The 23,756-nt window shown below is 31.9% G+C and overlaps 3 protein-coding genes and 2 long non-coding RNA genes across 7 annotated transcripts; 1 reads left to right on the top strand and 4 right to left on the bottom strand.

Annotated features, from left to right (window-relative positions):
* The first annotated feature begins 616 nt into the window (after window positions 1-616).
* Window positions 617-3,420, top strand: LOC123673602. Its single transcript, XR_006746508.1, has 3 exons — window positions 617-1,551; window positions 3,049-3,240; window positions 3,348-3,420. It is a non-coding gene; the product is annotated as an uncharacterized LOC123673602 (long non-coding RNA).
* A 6,603-nt stretch (window positions 3,421-10,023) lies between these two features.
* Window positions 10,024-10,714, bottom strand: LOC123673598. Its single transcript, XM_045608182.1, has 2 exons — window positions 10,620-10,714; window positions 10,024-10,570 (listed from the first exon to the last, which is right to left on the bottom strand). The coding sequence occupies exons 1-2, from the start codon at window positions 10,622-10,624 to the stop codon at window positions 10,039-10,041; spliced, it is 537 nt and encodes a 178-aa protein (XP_045464138.1). The 5' UTR covers window positions 10,625-10,714; the 3' UTR covers window positions 10,024-10,038.
* A 3,237-nt stretch (window positions 10,715-13,951) lies between these two features.
* Window positions 13,952-15,587, bottom strand: LOC123673421. The gene is made up of 3 exons (XM_045607904.1): window positions 15,522-15,587; window positions 14,232-14,559; window positions 13,952-14,160 (listed from the first exon to the last, which is right to left on the bottom strand). Exons 1-3 carry the CDS (start codon window positions 15,585-15,587, stop codon window positions 14,036-14,038), a joined length of 519 nt encoding a protein of 172 aa, XP_045463860.1. The 3' UTR covers window positions 13,952-14,035.
* Window positions 15,588-16,929: 1,342 nt separating this feature from the next.
* On the bottom strand, window positions 16,930-19,985 carry LOC123673596 (zinc finger protein 142-like). 3 transcript variants are annotated; one of them, XM_045608180.1, is made up of 4 exons: window positions 19,767-19,985; window positions 19,424-19,589; window positions 18,837-19,351; window positions 16,930-18,662 (listed from the first exon to the last, which is right to left on the bottom strand). In XM_045608180.1, exons 2-4 carry the CDS (start codon window positions 19,552-19,554, stop codon window positions 17,761-17,763), a joined length of 1,548 nt encoding a protein of 515 aa, XP_045464136.1. In that variant the 5' UTR covers window positions 19,555-19,589; window positions 19,767-19,985; the 3' UTR covers window positions 16,930-17,760. The 3 variants fall into 3 exon arrangements, with proteins under 3 accessions (XP_045464136.1, XP_045464135.1, XP_045464134.1); XM_045608179.1 differs by having other exon boundaries at window positions 16,930-19,351; window positions 19,792-19,980; XM_045608178.1 differs by having other exon boundaries at window positions 16,930-19,351; window positions 19,767-19,969.
* Window positions 19,986-20,977: 992 nt separating this feature from the next.
* Window positions 20,978-21,264, bottom strand: LOC123673601. The gene is made up of 2 exons (XR_006746507.1): window positions 21,203-21,264; window positions 20,978-21,139 (listed from the first exon to the last, which is right to left on the bottom strand). It is a non-coding gene; the product is annotated as an uncharacterized LOC123673601 (long non-coding RNA).
* Window positions 21,265-23,756: the final 2,492 nt, after the last annotated feature.

The raw sequence follows: 23,756 nt of genomic DNA, 5'->3' as shown, positions 1-23,756 counted from the left end.
TTTCCTAAGAACTAACACTAGCAGGCCAACTTTCAACTAAGAACCAAGGGGCTCAGGTATGATATAGAAGTGCGCGTGTGCCGCATAGAATTTCAATATTAACGAGTACCAGTTTCTATCATCTTATATTCTTTATTCGTGTTTATCGATGAAAAGTATTAGATATATCTGAAAAAATTAAATTTAATTTTTCACAATCAATATCAGTGTCAAACATCAAAGTAGGGCGAGTTCGGAAAGTCAGCGCTGTTTAATGCGCTGAAAGATGCGCTGTACCAGCAAAATGCTGTAGAAAGAGCGCTGCATTTTATGCTGAATTATAGATTTACGTTGAGTTTACGAACGTTTTCTCAACGAAATAATGGTTTCAATGTCTGTGAATTAATATAAGAAAACTATAATTGTCTGCATATTATTTTCTTATGCTATTTCAACGACAGTTCAAATAAATCAAATCAAAATTAGGCTAATCTATTTCATTTTCTCACATAAAAATATCTTTATTTATTGCATCAAAAAGCAAATACCTATATAATTTTCTGAAAAATATATTTTTTATTGTTTTATGTAAACAATTCCCTTGAACAATCTTTTCATACAATAATATTTGTTCGGAAATATTTTTTTAATAACAATCAATAATAAATAACATACATCATTATCAATAATCAATTGATAATTGAACAATTCTGTTCATTTAATCATTTCTTTCATCTATTACTTCTATAATTCGAGTAAAAAAGCATTCACCACAATTCAATATTATTTAAATACAAAGTCGTTAAATGTAGAATAATCAAATAATATTGATAATAAACCTAACCAAATTTAACTTCTCAGTGACAACTGACAAGACAACCCCTAGAAATGACTGCATGAACATTATCTTTCTCTCTCATTCAGCAGAAACATCGGTCTTTCGTTTCGCTGGAACCGATGATGAGGCATCGAATGAAACAGCGCTGAATTCGAGAAACGTTTAAGAACCCAATGGATCCATCGTACGCTGAACCATCAATAGTTTACGAATGTATTCGACAGCGCTGACTTTCCGAACTCGCCCGTATAGAACAAATAGAAAGTAATTCGTGCACGTGCGCATGCCTTAACTAAGAACTAACAAGAGAGTGCATAAACGCCACGAAATAAGAATTAATTCTTAGTTCGTAGTTCTTAGGAATAGATAGAAGGAACGGAAAATAAACATTTGAACCCGATCCCGAACACAAGAGAGATGAAAGCTTAGACGCGCCAATCACAATTGAGCTAGCCGAATTGAAAACGTTGCCAGCTCTATTTTCAGTACCAAGAAATGAATATCAAAATTTTTCTGACAATTCAGATAAATTGTCGATGTGGCAACGTGCATTCGGGAATTCTGTCATTTTGTTCTGGCTTTAGACCACCTCAGTTGGCTAATCTTCATAATTCCTTGTTTTAATTATTTTGTATTTTCATTTATAACCATTAGAAGTGATATTAGATATGACTTGCAAGTGTTTTTTTGTGTGGTTTCACTTATATTGTAGGAGGTGAAATTAGTCTTCACAGGTGAGTTCCATCCCATAGGCGTGCAGAATCCTGATTTTTTTTTTCCTTAAAGCATATATATATATAATATCATTGTTTAAGGAGAAGATAGTTGGTTACTCGCCCTGCAAAGGGCATTGGATGTGCGTATGTGGCAAACTCAGAATTTTTGGGTCCATCCTAATACGCCCTCTAGGCGGCTATTTCTATAATCATTTGTCGGTAAAGAGGTTTCTACATTGGGTATAAAACTTGACGTGAAGAGTAAATAATCGGAGCCAAGTAAAGTAGAAACACTTCGATGTTGAATAGACTGAGTACTGAGTTTATGACCCAGGTTTCGAGCTTGGGATTTTATTGCTTTGGTCGTAACGGGGTTTGTTTATGTTATCGGATTTCGCTCATTCTATTGAGGGCTTACATACAGTTAGAAGGCTTCAAAAAGACGGATTTTCAAGAATTTTTTTCGCGCAGACTATTCAATTTATTAATTTGAAAATTGGTGTACATATTATAATAACCTTATATTAACATATTTTTTATTTGTCACAATAATCTTCGCGAATGTTGCTATCGCCGATCTCCTAGAGCTCCGCAAAAAAAAACAATTTTGCGGTGATCACGATATCTCTGGACCCGATTATCTGAAATGAAAATCGTGAAGGGAATGTATGATCTGATTTGCGTTTGAAAAGAAATACTGTGATTGGAGAAAAATAAGTACATATAAGATTATTTTTTAGTTTTTCGAAAAGAGAATTTTAAATTTAATTAATTGATTATGTAAATTGTTATCAGTGAATAGTTTCATGTCAAGATTTTATAGTGAAAGAAATATAACTTTTCACGAAATTTATCCGGCAAAAAAGTAACTACTTTTTTCCCGGATATATAATCTTTACACTCACTTTTTTCCCGGTAAAAAAAGTAATTTCGAGAAAGTTATATTTTGTTACCTGTCAACAGAAATAGAATGTCTAATTTTTTTCCCGTGCCAAATTTTTTTTTTTATTTCTGTTTGAAGGTAGGACGACGAAGCTTTTAAAACAATATTATGACCAAAAATACGATTCGAACAATAGCTCTACTCTACCCTTTTTCATGCAGCTAGCCGGCATGCGGCAAGGGTAATAAAAATTTATTGCGGCCAAGAGAATTTCTTCCGATGCCTGCTCGACGACAGAAAGATGAATAAAGATTGAACAAGAAACGCAAGAACAGACATCTGTTGTTCACCATACCCAAAAATTAATACTCGTCTGAATTTTCAACATTGCACATAGGCAACCCATCATGTTGGGCCTCTTCCGGAGTGGCGCCCTCTAACGATATTGCCCAATATCCTCCAATGATATTTGAACCGAAGTAACTAACTATCTTCTCCTTAAACAATGATAATATATATATAAATAAATATATATATATATATATATATATATATATATATATATATACTATAAATATATGTATTCAGTTATAATTAAAAACAATCCAAAACTAATTAATGTTTTTTTTAAGACTTCCATCGAATCAACTTGAACGAGAAAAATTGTTGCAGAGAATTTCTTGGAACCGACCGATGTTGGAAAAAAAAATTTTTCTTTGCTCAAATCACTTTTCTGAGGACTGCTTTCGACTAATGATCCTATGAAAGAGGCTTATACCAGGAAGTTTGCCTTCTCCTTCTGAAATCAAATTGGAAATACCTTTGTAAGTTGTAACGAGAACTTATTTTCATAATTTTTCGTAGTTATTATAATTCCATGCAATGAAAATCTTCCTCAGAATATCTTCATATAATATAAAAAAATTTGTAGGACCTACTCAGAAGGGAATGGAACTATTGACGCACAGGACTTTACAGAATCTGATTCTAAAACACAAGTGAGACTTCAGCTACTTTTAACTCTCCTTCAAAATGGGCATCTTCTAGCTCTAGTGACACTGAGAACCTAAGGCTTATCCAAGGAGGTTTGCCTTCGGAAATTAAATTGGAAATACCTCTGTAAGTTGTAACGAAAACTTTTTTTCATAATTTGTCATAGTTCTTATAATTCCTTGCATTGAAAATCTTCCTCAGAATATCTTCATATAATATAAAAAAATTTGTAAGACCTACTCAGAAGGGAATGGAACTATTGACGCACAGGACTTTACAGAATCTGATTCTAAAACATAAGAGAGATTTGAGACTTCAGCTACTTTTAACTCTCCTTCAAAATGGGCATCTTCTAGCTCTAGTGACACTAAGAACCTAAGGCTTACCCAAGGAGTTTTGCCTTCGGAAATTAAATTGGAAATACCTCTGTAAGTTGTAACGAAAACTTTTTTTCATAATTTGTCATAGTTCTTATAATTCCTTGCATTGAAAATCTTCCTCAGAATATTACCATATAACATAAAACAATTTGCAGGACTTACTCAGAAGGGAATGGAAGTATTGAAGAACAAGACTCTACGGAATCTCTATATGATTCTAAAATAAAATCTCTATCAAAAAATACAATTGAGATTTGACTCTCCAATGGACTAGTCTATACTATATTAAACTCGTAAGCGCTCCTCCCACCGAAAATCGAACGATTTTGGACCGATTTTGCGGTCGAGTGTTCTCGGCTCTGGGAGAGATACGAGAAAAACTAAAAGTACGGAAAGAAAGAGAAAATGTCGAATTAACTAACGCGGATATTCCCGTTTCCCGATTTTTCGGGATTACCTGGGAATGAACGGATAAAGTTTGGGAAATTTCCCGACGAATTTCCAGATTCACGTCGACGTGAACGACCAATAGGAAAATACTACGATGTCCTTGGGTAGCAACGGGCCTAGCAACGTCCGCGGCAATTGACGTTTCTAGAATATTTCTAATTGTCGATCGAACCAGAAATAATGATCAATTCAGTTAATTATATCGATTCAATTACAGAAATTCCATATTTGACTAAAATATCGATACTAAATATGCCCCGATGGATGCTTTTCGAATTTTAGAAGCTGCAATAAGTCAATACTTGGACAGAAGACGACAAATGTCAAAATTTATTCATGCCGTGATTTCTTTCCATAATTAGATCATTGCATTGATTATATTAACGATGCGACGGTCAATATTATCATTCATCTCATTTTAGGACATTCTACAATTAATCATATTTTGAAATTAAATGGGAAATGAAATGATGCCTTTCATACTATTGTTATAAATAGGAAACGTCAGATGATATTCGACTAGAACCATTGAAATTTGGACGAATTCAGAGGAAAGATGCAAGAAAAGATGATTAATATACGATTTCTATCCTTTTTTCCATGTATATTTGATGATATTTTCAAATGCAATCGTTTTGTGTCAATGGGAAACTTGATAAGCCAGAAGTCTCTACAGGAGTCATTTGAGGAGTTTTTAACGAGATATTCAAGGAAATAATATACTACAACTGTATGTACCGCCCTTTTATGATGGTATTTTTGCGTTTTGTTGAGGTTTTCATGGAAATTCGTCAAATTTTGAAGCATTCATTTTCATGTGAATTGTCAAGGACATACGTAAATATATCATTTCGGACAGATATTAGCATCCAACCTGAAGTGAGCCGGTAGGTAGAGATATTTTAATTAGATATCCTTTATATTTAACGATTTTTTAAACGAAAATCATGAAAATTCATCAACTTCATCTCTGTCACCATTTATTTTGACAATTTTCCTATAAGAAGCACAAATGCACCAAATTATTCCAAGTCATTGTAGCCGGATCGTTAGGGATGCGTTCGTTCAAACTGAGGTCTCTATGGGTTGCGAGTTCAAGTCTTGCAGCAGGTCATAATTTTTTTTTCTTATTTTTTCGCCAGTTATTAATTTTTATATTATTTGGCGGTGAATGCTTCGGAATATTTATATGGATCAATTTTTTTTGGTCTATTGTGTGAATGATTTCGTAGTATACACATATAATTATGTTTTTCCGATTTTCGAAGTACATATAAGAATAACGATTATACATTGTTTTTTTCAAGTTGCCTATTGGAGGTTTTTCGATAAATTGACCAATTTGAAATTTTAAAATGAAAGGGATTCCTACATTTCCATATTATACAGGGTGTACATTTTTCGAGCGCCAATTATGCTTTTCTGTAAAATAGAAAACTTATGAAATCTGAAAATTGAAATTTCAAGTTAGATTTCACATAATTTGCGAAATTATACGTGCGATGAATAAAGTTTATACAGAGTGTACAATTTCCGAGTACCAATTTCCGAGATGTCTCTGGAGAACTGAAAACTTTTCTTATAGTTGACATGTTAGCTCTAGGTTATCATTTCATTGCATAATTCTTGAAGGTATACAGGTGGGGATTGGCGGTTATATACAGGTTGTACAATTTTCAAGCGCCAATTATACATTTCTAGAAAATCGAGACCTTATAAAATCTGAAAATTGGAATAAGAGCTTTAGATTTGTTTTCTCTTGCATAATTTGCGAAGATATACGTGCGATGAATATTTTTTATACAGAAAGCACAATTTCTGAGTTTCAATTGGACGACTCTGGATAACTGAAACCTGTTGAAATCTGATAGTTGAGATCTTAGATCCAGGTTATTTTTTTTTTGCATAATTGTTGAAGGTATACAGTAAGCGACTGACGATCATATACAGGGTGTATTATTTTCGAGTACCAATTAGATTTTTATGCAGAAATGTGAAATATTGAACCATCGGAATATAAGCTTCAGGTTTTTTTTTCATAGTTTGTGAGGAAATATATTATAATTGATTCAAAATTATACTAGGTGTACAATTTAGTGGCAATTAGCCATTTCTGAATTATGAAATCTGAAAATTGAGATTATAGCTTTTGCTTATTTTTCCAATGCATAATTCATTAACTCATCAGACATGTTGATTGTCATTTTAAGTTTCTTCTATGTGTTTCAACAAAAACTTTATATACAGGATGTTTCATGTAAATATACAGTTTATAAAGGGTCGAGTTGATTGTCACTCGATAGGAATTATTCGATATTATTCCAATCCTCAAATTACATACAAGATGCGGGTTACTCACGCGTATATTCATGAATCCTTAGTATCTCGCTTTATCTCAGTGCGATATCGATTTTACAGGAGATATGGGAGTATTTATGAATGAATTAAAAAGTAGATCTATGGGCTATATTGATCAACTTAAAAGGTAGATCTATGGGCTGTATTGATCCACCTACAAGGTAGATCAATGGGCAACATTGATCTACCTACAAGGTAGATCTGTGGGCAACATTGATCTACCTACAAGGTAGATCTGTTGGCAACATTGATCAACCTACAAGGTAGATCTATGGGCAACATTGATCAACCTACAAGGTAGATCTATGGGCAATGTGGATCTATGGGCTTTATTGATCCACAGGATATATTGATCTACCTACAAGGTAGATCTACGGCGCGTACTAGTCTATACTATATTAAACTCGTAAGCGCTCCTCCCACCGAAAATCGAACGATTTTGGACCGATTTTGCGGTCGAGTGTTCTCGGCTCTGGGAGAGATACGAGAAAAACTAAAAGTACGGGAAGAAAGAGAAAATGTCGAATTAACTCCCGCGGATATTCCCGTTTCCCGATTTTTCGGGATTACCTGGGAATGAACGGATAAAGTTTGGGAAATTTCCCGACGAATTTCCAGATTCACGTCGACGTGAACGACCAATAGGAAAATACTACGATGTCCTTGGGTAGCAACGGGCCTAGCAACGTCCGCGGCAATTGACGTTTCTAGAATATTTAGGTTTTATATTATTTTTACTGTGTCCATTAGAGGGCTCTTGATGAATAGAACTATTTGAAATATGAATAACTGTATAATAAAATCAAGGATCAATCTAATAATCTATTCAAAATATTCTGACGTTTTAACCAATTCTGTGCTCATTCATGAAATCGTCGAAATACAGAATGAAAATGGAAAACGTCAGATGATATTTTAATGGAAATGTTGAAATTTGGACGAATCGAGAGGAAATATGCAAGAAAAGATGAATCAGATGCGATTTATATCCCTTTTTCCATGTATATTTTATGATATTTTCAAGCGGAATCGTTTTGTGTCAGTGGAAAGCTTGGTTTGCCAGAAGCCTCTACAGGAGTCATTTGGTTATTTGAAAAGTTTTTAACGAGAAATTTGAGGAAATAATAGACTACACCTGTATGTACCGCCCTTTTATGATGGTATTTTTGCGTTTTGTTGATATTTTCATGGAAATTGGTCAAATCTTGAAGCATTCCGTTTCATGTGAATTGTCAAGGTAAATATATCATTTTGGAAAGATATCAGCATTTGAGGCGAAGAAAACTGGTAGGTAGAGATATTTTAATTCGATTTCCTTTATATTTAACGATTTTTTAAACAAAATTCATGAAAATTCATCAATTTATAGAATCTCTGTCACCAGTTATTTTGACGTTATTCCTATAAGAAGCACAAATGCACCTAATTATGCAAAGGCATTGTGGCCGGGTCGTTAGGGATGCGGTCGTACAATCTGAGGTCTCTTGTGGGATGATGCGAGTTCAAATCTTGCAGCAGGTGATAATTTTTTTTTTCTTAATTTTTCGCCAGTTATTAATTTTTATATTATTTGGCGGTGAATGCTTCGGATTATTGAAATGGATCAATTTTTTGTTTAGTCTATTGTGTGAATGATTTCGTAGTATACACATAATATAATTATGTAAGAATAACGATTATACATTGTTTTTTTTCAAGTTGCCTATTGGAGGTTTTTCGATAAATTGACCATATTATACAGGGTGTACAATTTTCGAGCGCCAATTATGCTTTTCTGTAAAATTGAAAACTTATGAAATCTGAAAATTGAAATTTCAAGTTAGATTTCTCTCACATAATTTGCGAAGATATACGTGCGATGACTAACGTTTATACAGAGTGTACAATTTCCGAGATGTCTCTGGAGAACTGAAAACTTTTCTTATAGTTGTCATGTTAGCTCTATAGGTTATCATTCAATTGCATAATTCTTGAAGGTATACAGGTGGGGATTGACGATTATATACAGGGTGTACAATTTTCAAGCGCCAATTATACATTTCTGGAAAATCGAGACCTTATGAAATCTGGAAATTGGAATAAGAGCTTTAGATTTGTTTTCTCTTGCATAATTTGCGAAGATATACGTGCGATGAATATTTTTTATACAGTGCGATATCGATTTTACAGGAGATATGGAAGTATTTATGAATGAATTAAAATATGGATCTATGGGCTATATTGATCAACCTAAAAGGTAGATCTATGGGCTATGATGATCTACCTACAAGGTAGATCTATGGACAACATTGATCTACCTACAAGGTAGATCTGTGGGCAACATTGATCTACCTACAAGGTAGATCTATGGACAACATTGATCTACCTATTAGGTAGATCTACAGGATATATTGATCTACCTACAAGGTAGATCTATGGGCGTACTAGTTTTCATTATTTTGTTAAGGGTTAATTCTAAAAATTAAAGTAAAATGAAACAAAAATGTGGAAGAATCATTGAAATATCTCTAGAAATGAAAAAGTTATGGGACTTTGAAGTTGCTCTTGGAAGAATAATTTCATAGTACGTGTAAGTGTCGTGACGTCACACACTAGACGACTGGTATTCGCAGAGTGCTTACGAATTCATTGGTGTACAATCACTTGTGCCGTCTAGTCGTGTTTTGTTCGTTACACGATGGCTGAAATAACTTACTATATACATACATATAAATTACTTTTTTCTCTTTTTACTTTTTACTCCTCACATAAATATGTTTTGCCATTGATAGACTTCAACAACCAGTACTCAACTACAAACTGTTTATGAAACGTTTTTTAAATAAATCATCGTTATAAGTTGAACCATGATGAAGCAAACTCAAAAGTAGATACTTACTTGAAAAGTTTAACTCCTTTTATTTCTGCAATGACATAAGATGGATTTGAAGAAAAAAACTCCATCACTGCGAATATATCTATTTTAGGCAAATTGTCAGTTTGTCCTTTCACGAAGCCTTCTTCCATTATGGTGACATAAAAACAAAACCCAAGTTAAAACTACACTGTACAACTACAAACGGCGCGAGAGCCTTGGCGCGGCAAGAGCCGTGACGTCACAGACCAAAGACGTTCCGCGCTAAAATACGTAAATTTAAATAATCTATTTCTCAGTCATTTATTGATGGATTTTTAAAATTTTTTCACTGATTTATCAGTTTTGCTCTATATTTTAATTCTATTGTGTCAAATATAGTATTATCAACATCACTAAACTAGTCCATTACCAATGATCCAGAAGAAACACTGACTTTAACCTCTCCTACAAAATGTGCATCATTTAGCTCTAGTGCCACTTCTTTCTCTGGGAAACGAAGAATATCCAAAATGAAGTAAGATATATCATAAAAGAAAACTCCATTTTGAATTCTGCTTTTCTAGTCAAATATAGTTTTTGTAAATCTACTTCTCAATCGATTCAAATCTAATACTGCACTCTGACGATTTCTCAATTCTTGGTGAATCCTCAAACTGAAATAAGTTTCCAGAATCATTTAGAATCATTTTCGTTATAGCCGGACCATGGATTCTCTCTGGTTCATCATCAAACAGATGCTGATTGAAAACATTGAACAGTTTTGGATCTACACTGTTCAATGTAGTGAGAACCAGACGGAATAACAAGTTCGAATAATTTTTATCAAATATATTAAAAACTCTTTCTGTCCATTTAAATGTCTTTTCAGCCTGGGTACTGATATCAACTAGAAATTGAGAGGCATTGGTAAGATACCCCAAGGTTTTTCTCAGCTGTAGTTTTGACTCGGTGCTGTTTGACTTCAGGATGGGCACACACAATATTTTATTTTTGACCTTGAAATTGGACAGGATTCTTGGAGACAACCTAAAGTATTTCTTTCGCAGCATAGGGTTTTTCAAATGACCATGTGAATAGTCTCCAATATAGCGGGGATTTGAGAAAAACTGTCTCGACCTAGAAAAGCAGAATTCAAAATGGAGTTTTCTTTTATGATATATCTTACTTCATTTTGGATATTCTTCGTTTCCCAGAGAAAGAAGTGGCACTAGAGCTAAATGATGCACATTTTGTAGGAGAGGTTAAAGTCAGTGTTTCTTCTGGATCTGGGATATGCAATTTGCATATCCCAAGAGAGTGTTTCATCCATAGTCAGTCCCAGATTTCTGACACTTGAAGAATAGGGAATCTTCACACCGTTGAGGATGATCTGATGTTGGTGCCTATCAACCGAATTCAAACCTCTTTTGGTCCCTATTACAATTGATTGGGTTTTAGTGGGGTTAATGATGAGACCAATGCATGAAGCGGCAGAAGATATTCTAGAAAGATCATCGTTTAATAGTCGTACACTTCGAGAGAAATCTTCAATGGTAGTATGTTTATAGATTTGTAGATCATCTGCAAAGAGGTGAAACTTACATTGAATATTATCTGTCAATGAGGAAATGTAAAGAGTAAACAAAGAGTATATATATATATATATATATATATATATATATATATATATATATATATATATATATATATATATATATATATACAGAATGTGATAATTTCCTAAAGTAATTAATAAACAATGGTTTAAGGGGTGTTGGAAAAACTTCAATTGTTACTATCTTCTTTATTTCATCAGTCGACGTTTCGATCCTTGGTTGGGATCTTCTTCAGGACTTCTATAAAACAAACAACATACAAATATAACACAAACATTGCAGAAAAGACAACATGTTAAAACGCACCGAAATGCGAAGAGTTACCAGATCTTAAGTTGCACTGAATCTTATACAGATTTGGAGGAAAAAATTAATTATTTTTGAACACAAAATAGTCTTTAATACAATAACGTCTTTGATATCACACACTTCCTTATTCTCTTGAAAACTTCTTTTTAAAAAACTTCCTTCATCCATCTGACAACTGCGTAAAAAACGAAAGGGGTTAGGTCGGGTTCATAGAACATCATCACTCGAATGTCAGTTGAAGATCTATGATGTTCTATGAACCCGACCTAACCCCTTTCGTTTTTTACGCAGTTGTCAGATGGATGAAGGAAGTTTTTTAAAAAGAAGTTTTCAAGAGAATAAGGAAGTGTGTGATATCAAAGAAGTTATTGTATTAAAGACTATTTTGTGTTCAAAAATAATTAATTTTTTCCTCCAAATCTGTATAAGATTCAGTGCAACTTAAGATCTGGTAACTCTTCGCATTTCGGTGCGTTTTAACATGTTGTCTTTTCTGCAATGTTTGTGTTATATTTGTATGTTGTTTGTTTTATAGAAGTCCTGAAGAAGATCCCAACCAAGGATCGAAACGTCGACTGATGAAATAAAGAAGATAGTAACAATTGAAGTTTTTCCAACACCCCTTAAACCATTGTTTGTTTATATATATATATATATATATATATATATATATATATCTGCTGAGAATATTATTGTACCCATAAAAGCAGAAATGAAAGACATGAAATTGCAAATAATGATTTTTATGTTTTAGAGAAAGATTGGGGAACTTGAAGTCAGGCACGGGAAAATTATTATTATTATTAAACATTGATTAGAGTGGAGGTAGGTAATACCTATGCACTCAATTGAAAATATAAAAAATTATACACATAAGAAAAAAAGGAAAGAAAATGTCTTCACAAAAGCACTTCACCTCGGTCTATCGTATGAGTTTTTGAACGTTTACACTGAACCCATAGTTACCACTTCATCTGGAAGGCGATTCCAAGCTTCGAAAATTCGGTTCGACAAGAAAATTGTAATTTTATTTATTTTATGAAAGTAGCAATACTACATCATTTTGTCATGTTTCAACTTGATTCCAACCAAATAAAATATATTAATTATATAAAGTTATCGCTACACATATATGCGTTGGCCCCTGTTCCACAAATTCTCAACAGTTAAAATATTATTTCCCTTCTCTGTGACGGACTGCCCGTTATTATTTTTCTTTTATTATTTCAGTAGTTAATCTATTTCTCAATCAAATAGTTTTTTCTGAAAATACAAAATGGGACCTAAGACAATTTACCTCAAATTTTCAGTAACTCATTGTTCATGAAAAATAGTTTTCACTAGTTTATTATGTTTTGAAGAAGTTGAATGAATTTAATTCAAATCCACCATCTGATCCTGCCATTCACTGTTGAATAAATCGTGAAATCAGATTCTCGAGAAATTTACAGAAAATATTTTATATGAGAAAATGCAACAGAAAAAAAGATTTTCTGTGAATTCCGACTGCCCTTCACCTCTTAAGAAATGTGAAATAATAATTTGAGTGTTATAGGTAAATTCGTAGAGTGAAAAAGATTTTATCCGTATTTATGTTTAATAATTATCAGAAATCTTTTTTCCTAACTTCACAATGGCTAAATCATGAAACTGAGAAAAACATTGACCTTTTCTAATTACGAAAGAATTTTCACAAATAAATCACACTCTAAACTATTTTTGAGCATCAATTGATTATTTCGAAATAAATCAAAATATGTTACGCCACTGCTATAGACGCCGGTCAGACAAGGAGCCATCTACTTATATAGATAAGTATTCGTAACATTCGTAGCTCCTTGCATAGGCAAGGAGCTACGAATGTTGGCATCAAAACAAATGCTTCAGTTACAAGGCGATTTCCATTCCTCTTATTAATGTTCTAAGATTTTTCGTCAGTAATGGTGGGTTTTCCTAAGAACTACGAACTAAGAATTAAACCTAAGAATTCAGTGGCGTTTTTGCACTCTCTTGTTAGTTCTCAGTTAAGGCATGCGCACGTGCTCGAATTACTTTCTATTTGTTCTATATAGTACGAGAGCTAGCAACGTCGGGAAAACAAGCATTTCAGGTAGGCTAGTTTTTAGATATGCTATCTCTCTCACTCCCCCGGACGTCATACGGGCTATCTGGCTGGCGGTAGTGGTTGCGTTCATCAGTGCGCATCCTACCTGTACAGGTAAAATATCGATTTTTCAAATCATTTTAAGAAGTTTTTTTTTTTTTTTATTATTTTTATGGAATTTTTCGCAACATGAATATATTATTGCCAGATATTTTTATCGTTGTTTAAATTGTGCCAGACGCTAATTTTGAATTGAAAAAAAAATTTTTTTCAAAATATTTCAGTATGGCTGAAATTTTTATATGATGTTATTTAAGTATCTAAAAACCTAAAATTAATTTGCCAAACAATAATTCGATTGTTAAACCTTCAGCCAGACCGATCTAAAAGTAAAAAGTGATGTGGTACCATTTTGCTTGGTATAGGAATAGTTGTCGAATAAATTACAGAGAAAGAATTAAAAACTATTGAATTAATTGTGGATTAAGATAGCATTAAAATAATTATTTATTTTTGTGCAAAATTAAGGTAATAATCTATCTCAAGGATGAAAGTAAACAAAAATTATATTTTTTAATCCATAATTGTGTCACAAAAAACGGAGGCATCTTGATAATTATCATCATCTTCATCACTACTGTCATTTTCATTGCCATCGTCGACTTTTGGATTATCATCGTCTTGTAATAAGCTATTATCTGTAAAAGAATGAAAAATTTTATAATCTTTCGGCAAAGAAATTTATTAGTATTTTATTTTCAATTTTTACCTTTAATGATAATGTCGGCAACTAATGATGGTAACTGCTCTCCAACAAACCAGATAAAATCATATTTATCGTCATTTATGGTCCAGCCAGAAGCTTGAGGTGATAGAGATGTTGGGTGTTGTAAATGAGCATTTCTCCAAAACTTTGTAACGTAACGAATTCGTAGTAAATGCTGATACAATTCAGCTTTGCATGGTGGTAGGCTTGATGGATCAAAATTACGAAATTTTTTTTCAAAATTATCATCTGATTTTTTAGACCGATAAGTGTTTGAAAACAGATGAAACCGAACTTCATTGACGTTCCAAGAATCACGAGCTCTATGTTTCTATATTTACCACACTGTCAGGCTCAATAATTGCATTAGAAGTGTCAATTTCTTGGATAACAACTTCTTTTTGTGAATTCTGAGACGTATTATCTGGCAGGATTTTGCTAACATCTACTGCCGTATTTGATAACGAAGTTGAACTAGATGTGCTGGAAAGATCTACTGTTGACGAGAAATTAATTTCAGATAAATTACGATATTTTGTCATTAGAGCTGTAAAACTGCTGTAACAATTTCTGTGATATCCATCAGTGTCATTAACTTGCTCCGGTAACTGTACACTATTATATTTCAGTTTAAAATTTACACGTATTTGTAGAACTTCTTTACACTTTTTTAATTTATCTTCAACAAAAGTTATTATTTTTCCATTTCTGTCTTTACAAAAAACACATTTTGATTTTTCGCTAGCCATTGTAACGCAATTTTGTTAAAAACATTAAAAATAACAGCAAGAATACACCAATGTGACTAAACTGACGCCATCTTGATTACAAACAGCTGCTGTCGTCTATCTCGCTTGCGCAACTAACACGTGATTGTCTGTACTCTTCCAACATGCCCAATCACTTTTCACTTTTAGATCGGTCTGGCTGAAGGTTTAACAATCGAATTATTGTTTGGCAAATTAATTTTAGGTTTTTAGATACTTAAATAACATCATATAAAAATTTCAGCCATACTGAAATATTTTGAAAAAAATTTTTTTTTCAATTCAAAATTAGCGTCTGGCACAATTTAAACAACGATAAAAATATCTGGCAATAATGTATTCATGTTGCGAAAAATTCAATAAAAATAATAAAAAAAAAAAAAACTTCTTAAAATGATTTGAAAAATCGATATTTTACCTGTACAGGTAGGATGCGCACTGATGAACGCAACCACTACCGCCAGCCAGATAGCCCGTATGATGTCCGGGGGAGTGAGAGAGATAGCATATCTAAAAACTGGCCTACCTGAAATTCTCTCTCGAAAACGTTGCTAGCTCTTAGACTAATACGGGCGAGTAGTAAACTATTCATGGTTCAGCGTACGATGGATCCATTGGGTTCTTAAACGTTTCTCGAATTCAGCGCTGTTTCATTCGATGCCTCATCGGTTCCAGCGAAACGAAAGACCGATGTTTCTGCTGAATGAGAGAGAAAGATAATGTTCATGCAGTCATTTCTAGGGGTTGTCCTGTCAGTTGTCACTGAGAAGTTAAATTTGGTTAAGTTTATTATCAATATTATTTTGATTATTTATTATTCTACATTTAACGACTTTGTATTTAAATAATATTGAATTGTGGTGAATGCTTTTTTACTAGAATTATAGAAGTAATAGATGAAAGAAATGATTAAATGAACAGAATTGTTCAATTATCAATTGATTATTAATAATGATGTATGTTATTTATTATTGATTGTTATTAAAAAAATATTTCCGAACAAATATTATTGTATGAAAAGATTGTTCAAGGGAATTGTTTACATAAAACAATAAAAAATATATTTTTCAGAAAATTATATAGGTATTTGCTTTTTGATGCAATTAATAAAGATATTTTTATGTGAGAAAATGAAATAGATTAGCCTAATTTTGATTTGATTTATTCGAACTGTCGTTGAAATAGCATAAGAAAATAATATGCAGACAATTATAGTTTTCTTATATTAATTCACAGACATTGAAACCATTATTTCGTTGAGAAAACGTTCGTAAACTCAACGTAAATCTATAATTCAGCATAAAATGCAGCGCTCTTTCTACAGCATTTTGCTGGTACAGCGCATTAAACAGCGCCGACTTTCCGAACTCGCCCTACTTTGATGTTTGACACTGATATTGATTGTGAAAAATTAAATTTAATTTTTTCAGATATATCTAATACTTTTCATCGATAAACACGAATAAAGAATATAAGATGATAGGAACTGGTACTCGTTAATATTGAAATTCTATGCGGCACACGCGCACTTCTATATCATACCTGAGCCCCTTGGTTCTTAGTTGAAAGTTGGCCTGCTAGTGTTAGTTCTTAGGAAACGTGCATAAATGCCCCCATTGATTTGTTAGCGTTCAATTCTTAGTTCTTAGGTTTAGTCTTAGTTCTTGGGACTGGTGTATAAAACCCACCATAACAGCTTACTATGACAAGCAAATATTAAATGGTCCCTTTTTGCTTACGTTTTTATTCAAATTTTTCATTTGGCGAAAAAAGAATGAATTTTCTGGTTAACAGGAATGAAATAGCATAATAATATCATAGTTTATTATATCACATATAATCAGGACATGTTCAACATTAACATATTAATTTCTTCATTAAAAAATATTAATGTCAAAAATATGTGACATTTATGTTCTTTTTTATTCAAATGGATACAATATACATGCCTTCCTTCACCAGCTGTAACAAACTCGCATAAATGACATGTGAATTCTTTTTGTTCAAATGACACAATCCATAGGCTTTTTGAGGTAAACTTTCTTGTTGGCTGCATAATCACATAAGTGACATTTACTTTTCTTTTTTTATTCAAATGGAAAGAATCTACATGCTTTTTGAGTTGAGATTTATAGTTGGCTGCATATTCACATGTGGGCATTTATGATCTTTGTTATTCAAATGGACAGAATTTATATGAACTTTAAGGTTATCATTTCTAGCTGTAGTGAATTCATAATGGATATTGAAATTCTTTTTTAATCAAATGGACAGAATCTATATGCTTTTTGAGTTGATATTTATCGTTGGCTGCATATTCACATAAGTGACATTTATGTTCTTTTTTATTCAAATGGATATAATTTATATGCTTTTTGAGTATATATTTAGTGTTGGCTGCATATTCTCATAAGTGGCATTTATGATCTTTGTTATTCAAATGGACAGAATTTATATGAACTTTGAGGTTATCATTTCTAGCTGAAGTAAACGTACATAATGTACATTGAAATTCTTTTTTTTTCAAATGGACAGAATCTATATGCTTTTTGAGTTGATATTTATCGTTGGCATATTCACATAAGTGACATTTATGTTCTTTTTTATTCAAATGAACAGAATCAATATGCGTTTCGTGTCTATATTAAGTGTTGGCTGCATATTCACATAAGTGGCATTTATGTTCTTTTTCATTCAAATGGACAGAATCTACATGCTTTTTGAGTATATATTTAGTGCTGGCTGCATATTCACATAAGTGACATTTATTTTTTTTTTTTATTCAAATGGAAAGAATCTACATGCTGTTTGAGTTGAGATTTATAGTTGGTTGCATATTCACACAAGTGACATTTATGATCTTTGTTATTCAAATGGACAGAATTTATATGAACTTTAAGGTTTCCATTTTCAGCTGAAGTAAACATACATAATGTACATTGAAATTCTTTTTTTTTCAAATGGACAGAATCTATATGCCTTTTGAGTTTATATTTATCGTTGGTTGCATATTCACATAAGTGGCATTTATGATCTTTTTCATTCAAATGGACAGAATCTACATGCTTTTTGAGTAAATTTTTGGTGTAGGCTGCATATACACATAAGTGGCATTTATGATCTTTTTTATTCAAATGGACAGAATCTATATGCTCTTTGAGTCTATATTTAGTGTTGGCTGCATATTCACATAAGTGGCATTTATGATCTTTTTCATTCAAATGGACAGAATCTACATGCTGTTTGAGTTGAGATTTATAGTTGGTTGCATATTCACACAAGTGACATTTATGATCTTTGTTATTCAAATGGACAGAATTTATATGAACTTTAAGGTTTCTATTTTCAGCTGAAGTAAACATACATAATGTACATTGAAATTCTTTTTTTTTCAAATGGACAGAATCTATATGCCTTTTGAGTTTATATTTATCGTTGGTTGCATATTCACATAAGTGGCATTTATGATCTTTTTCATTCAAATGGACAGAATCTACATGCTTTTTGAGTAAATTTTTGGTGTAGGCTGTATATACACATAAGTGGCATTTATGATCTTTTTTATTCAAATGGACAGAATCTATATGCTCTTTGAGTCTATATTTAGTGTTGGCTGCATATTCACATAAGTGGCATTTATGATCTTTTTCATTCAAATGGACAGAATCTACATGCTTTTTGAGTATATTTTTGGTGTTGGCTGCATATTCACATGAGTTGCATTTATGATCTCTGTTATTCAAATGGACAGAATTTATATGAACTTTAAGATTTTCATTTCTAGCTGAAGTAAACGTACATATTGTACATCGAAATTCTTTTTTTTTCAAATGGACAGAATCTACATGCTTTTTGAGTATATTTTTGGTGTTGGCTGCATATTCACATAAGTTGCATTTATGATCTTTGTTATTCAAATGGACAGAATTTATATGAACTTTAAGGTTTCCATTTCCAGCTGAAGTAAACGTACATAATGTACATTGAAATTCTTTTTTTTTCAAATGGACAGAATCTATATGCTTTTTGAGTTGATATTTATCGTTGGCAGCATATTCACATAAGTGGCATTCATGATCTTTGTTATTCAAATGGAGAGAATTTATATGAACTTCAAGGTTTTCATTTCTAGCTGAAGTAAACTCACATAATGGACATTGAAATTCTTCTTTTTTCAAAGGGACAGAATCTATATGCTTTTCGAGTATAGATTCCTTTTTGGCTGTATATTCACATAAGTTGCATTTAAGATCTCTGTTATTCAAATACACAGTATTTTCATCAATATACTGATCAACGATATCTATGCTTTCTGTCTTTATATCTTCGATATCTCCATCAGTTGTAAACTGAACACTAGAATGTAGAAGGAATCAAATTATTTCTAAAAATTCTCCTTGAAACTGAAGAGAAGCAATGAATACTTACTCAAAGTCAAATGATGATTTTTCCTCCTCGTAATCCTTAATCTCATCTTCTCCCTTTGCAATCTTTTCTGTTTCCTGATTATTCTCATCTTTTCCATATAAATCTTTGAACATTTTTGAGTCTGTTTCCATTTCTTACATAAAAATTTCCTAAATTTCATAGACCTCTGAAAATAAATGTGTTATTGTTAAGATGTAGTCTGTTATTCAATATATCACAAATAAAATGTACTTATGAATGTCTGAAGATAAAATTTCTATTCAATTCTTCAACATCACGAGCATGATCGAAAATATTTCTTTTATCTTGATTACAAGAATAATTCAAGTAAAACACTGCTTACCAATTAGTCATAATTTTATCTCTACCTTTAGATTAGTAGACAACACTTCGTTATTCATAAAATAAAATAAAATGAATTGATTTCCACTATATTATTTAATTGTTAGCAACAATTGTTTCGCCACACTTCGTTATTCATTCATAAATTGAGGTTAAGGCACAGAATAGAGAGGTCATAATACCATAGACTAAGTAATCTTTGTTAATTGTTAATATCTCTGTATTCTGTGGTTAAGGTCAACTGACAAGGACGCACTGAAAAACTGAGAAACCATAGAAGGAGCTTTTGTCTTTTTAGAGATAACGATATAATTTAATAATTTAAACTGGTTACTTCTATGATGAACCATAGCAATTTTTAGTAATATTTTTGTAACCAGAAATAAAGCCGCGACTAGACGTTTAGGCCTACTTCGATGTCAATAGAGAGTTATTGCAACGCACTAATAAGCGATCTTTTATTACAGGATCTCTTATTTTGACATGTACTCATGCGCATTGAGTCAGATATTAAGGATTGTTTAAATTTAAATACAGGCCTCCCTTACTTTATTTAAATACAGGCGACCAACTTTTATTTAAGGATCTTTTATTTTGACAGATATCTGTTTATGCCGAATATTTACCGTCGTTATTCAGCAAGAACTAACCTATAAATATTTGTAGCTGTTTAGGTAAACAAAGTAATGAAGTGAACTTTTTGAGAAATTTGCATTTTATTTCTTGATTTTGGGCATCTGTGAAAATTTCATTCGAGAAAAAAAATGTGCTCTCAATAACGAATTTTTCAAGAACTTATACGATTCTCAACGAAACATATTTAATTTGAACCTACATACTAAAAGAATTAAAAATAATACTAATAAATCCTGAATTTTATTAGAAATAAGAATTTTCCTATATGTGTAATGTAGTATTGTTAAAGCATAGTATAAGGAATTCCTTATACTATGGTTAAAGAATGCTACTGCATACTGAATATTATTTTTTTTATATTGAATATAAATAATTCATTCTCTAATATGGACACACCAATGAGATTGTTTTGAAAGAAAAATAATAAACTTGTTACCTAAGTACTTTTTTATATATTGAATCAACATAGCATAAAAAAAGCAAATCACAATGCAAAACCAAATTAATTATCAGTAATGTTATTATAAAATTATACGTTACGTACACTTTTTTCAAAATTATTGTAGGAAAAAGTACAAACAAAATAATCTTCCAATACTGGTGGTTTCACATAAAAAGAAATACTTGATTGACTTCCATTCAAACTTGATGATACTTCGTCAACAAATTTCTCTAATAGTTCCATCGATAAAACCCCAGTAGTTTGGTACAGCTCCTCCCATATTACGAATTGGTAGACTAAAAACGAATTAAGGTAATATAATATATAATAATTTAAGTTTAATTCAGCTAATAGCTTACCTGTACATATAGCTGATAACTATTTCTATAAAGCCACTTATGTGCATTCAAATTATCTTAGAAGTGTCCATGATTTTCCACAATGAAGATTGCAGTTATAAAAATAAACTTCGATAATGATTGCGATACTTGTAGTAAAAATTTTCCAAGTCAACTAGTCGATTTGTTTGAATTGGTTTTGATATATTTTCTACACCAACTGTATCTATTATGAAAAATCAATTCCTCAATAATGGTCCCAGCGAAAATTGCTAACGATATTTGTTCTTTTATTTTCGATTTTGAACTTTTACCAAATGAATTATTTTATTTATCAGAATACAAAATAAAGGTGACAAAATATAAATATGTCAAATTTAAAGATCTGTCACTTTACTGACTCGTTAAAAGCACCTTGCAATAGTTCACTTTTAACGTCCACGATAGAGGATCCTTTATTACAGGATCCTTTAATAAAAGATCGCTTATTTGTGCGTTGCAATAACTCTCTATTATCAATATTATTTGATTATTGATTATTCTACATTTAACGACTTTGTATTTAAATAATATTGAATTGTGGTGAATGCTTTTTTACTCGAATTATAGAAGTAATAGATGAAAGAAATCATTAAATGAACAGAATTGTTCAATTATCAATTGATTATTAATAATGATGTACAGTCCATTCAGGAATTATTGACATCCCGGGTGGCTTTGGAAAATCGAAATTAAGTTGGTACTGGCTCATTCAGTAACATTTTGAATTGCAGATTTCGGGTTGGCATTGGCAATGTCATTGACAGGAGGTTAGATTTCAGTTTGTTTTGATCGAAGAAATTTTGAAACTTAAAAGTTGTATCAATTTCAAACACAAATTGATTAGTTAATTTGAGTATTTCTCACAGTACTGTTTGAAAAAAGAAGAAGGCAAGTCATTACAACCTGGATTATTAGTGGAAGAAAACGTGCAATACGATTTCACCTTCAAAGAATCATTGAATGATTTGATTGTTACCAAAAGCCGAGCCAAAAGCAATCAATATATCAGCTTGGATGAAATTTGACCAAAAAAAGCATCTGGATTTTAACCAATCAAAGACAACATTACATAAACTTAATTGGTTACAAGTTCAAAACAGTTAATAAAGGAAAATTCTTATTGATAAACAGAAAAATATAATAATAAGTTGAGAACGATTTTATGGTGAATACAGAGAATATTTGTAACAAAATGTGAAATTCATTTATCTGGAGGAAACTTGGTTATTTGAAAATGCCAGCATTATTCAACAGTGGACTCTAGAAAGTAAACAAAATGTTTTTCAAGTATATTAAAGGGTAAAAGTAGAAGGAGCACTATTTTGAATACTGGATATTTGGATTTTTACCTGGATGTTTTGTTTTGACAGTGGTGATCACGAGGATTATATAAATCTTATAGAGAGAATTATTTTATTATTGGATTGCTAAACAAAGTCTTGGCAATGCATCTATAGTTTATTTATATTCTATATTGAAATCAAGTATTGTTACATCTGTTTTTTGTTCTTCAATGAGTAATCCAAAAATCTAATAAATTCCAATTGCTTTATAGAATTTTTCCTGAGTATTTAATAGAAAAATATATTCAGAAGAGTAACTTGAAGAATTTCTTCACCTCTTACCCAGTGGCGTAACTAGAGTTGACTCATGGGGGGGGTTATGGGTAGTGGCAAGTTTTAGCGAGTGACCCTGAACTGAAGTGAAAAGCGGGGTGGGGTGGGGGGTTTAGGTGTAGATATCGTTTCCATTCGAAGATTTATGTGAAAAACTCTTTTAAAAAAATTAATTCATCATACAGGCACAATATATATTATACTTTTGAATGCTACACTTAGTAAACAATGAAATACGAGTAAGAATTAAAAAAAAGATTGAAAATATTCTAAAATATAAATGTATAAGTGAAAATTGCTATCACGCTCCTCTATACAATCATTCAAGAAAGTCTAAATTCAAGACGGCGAGGAGTTTTTGCCAGCTCGTCCAACACTTCAGCAGCATTGATATCTAGCTCTCTGTGAGTATTGAGCATAGCAAGCCCCTTCAACCTTTGCTGGCCTGTTTTGTTCCTTAAATATGTTTTCAATCTTCTAAGAGATGATAAGGACGTTTCACTGGTTGATGTCGATACAGGAAGATTGGTAAGAATTAATCCATTGATTAAAAGTTGAGTTTGATAGCGATAGTCGCGCAAAAGTTTTGCCTTCCACTCGATCCAAAATTCATTTTGAATTCTATTCATTGGATTATTGTTTGTTCTGATAATAAACATTCAAGGAAGGGTGAAAAAAGGAGAAATCGGTGTAGAAGGATAAGATAGTGATTACCCATAAAAAGTTGTTCTCGGCGATTAAGTTTGTGGGACCAGTGGCGTACCATAAAAATATTCCATAATGTCATGTTTCAAATGCAATATTGCTGATAACAATCCTTTTCTATAATGTGATAGCTGTGAGCGCCCAGTTCATGCTAACATTGAATGCTCCGGCCTTAATGCCAGCGAATTAAAAGTTATGGCCCTAAAAGGAAA

The sequence above is a fragment of the Harmonia axyridis genome, chromosome 2, assembly GCF_914767665.1.
Source record: "Harmonia axyridis chromosome 2, icHarAxyr1.1, whole genome shotgun sequence".
In the NCBI taxonomy this organism is placed as follows: Eukaryota; Metazoa; Arthropoda; class Insecta; order Coleoptera; family Coccinellidae; genus Harmonia; species Harmonia axyridis.
The sequence above is the reverse complement of the archived record's forward strand: the minus strand, read 5'-3'. Positions and strand labels throughout refer to the sequence as shown.

Bases quoted from the DNA above. Each gene is read 5' to 3' on its own strand.
- LOC123673421 (XM_045607904.1), bottom strand. From the start codon at position 15,587: ATGAATAGTTTACTACTCGCCCGTATTAGTCTAAGAGCTAGCAACGTT. The intron at 14,560-15,521 runs GTAGGCCAGTTT...TGGTAAATATAG, and splicing joins TTTTCGAGAGAGAATTTCAG to AAACATAGAGCTCGTGATTC. The intron at 14,161-14,231 runs GTAAAAATTGAA...ATTCTTTTACAG, and splicing joins TGCCGACATTATCATTAAAG to ATAATAGCTTATTACAAGAC.
- LOC123673596 (XM_045608179.1), bottom strand. From the start codon at position 19,554: ATGGAAACAGACTCAAAAATGTTCAAAGATTTATATGGAAAAGATGAG. The intron at 19,352-19,423 runs GTAAGTATTCAT...TCTACATTCTAG, and splicing joins AAATCATCATTTGACTTTGA to TGTTCAGTTTACAACTGATG.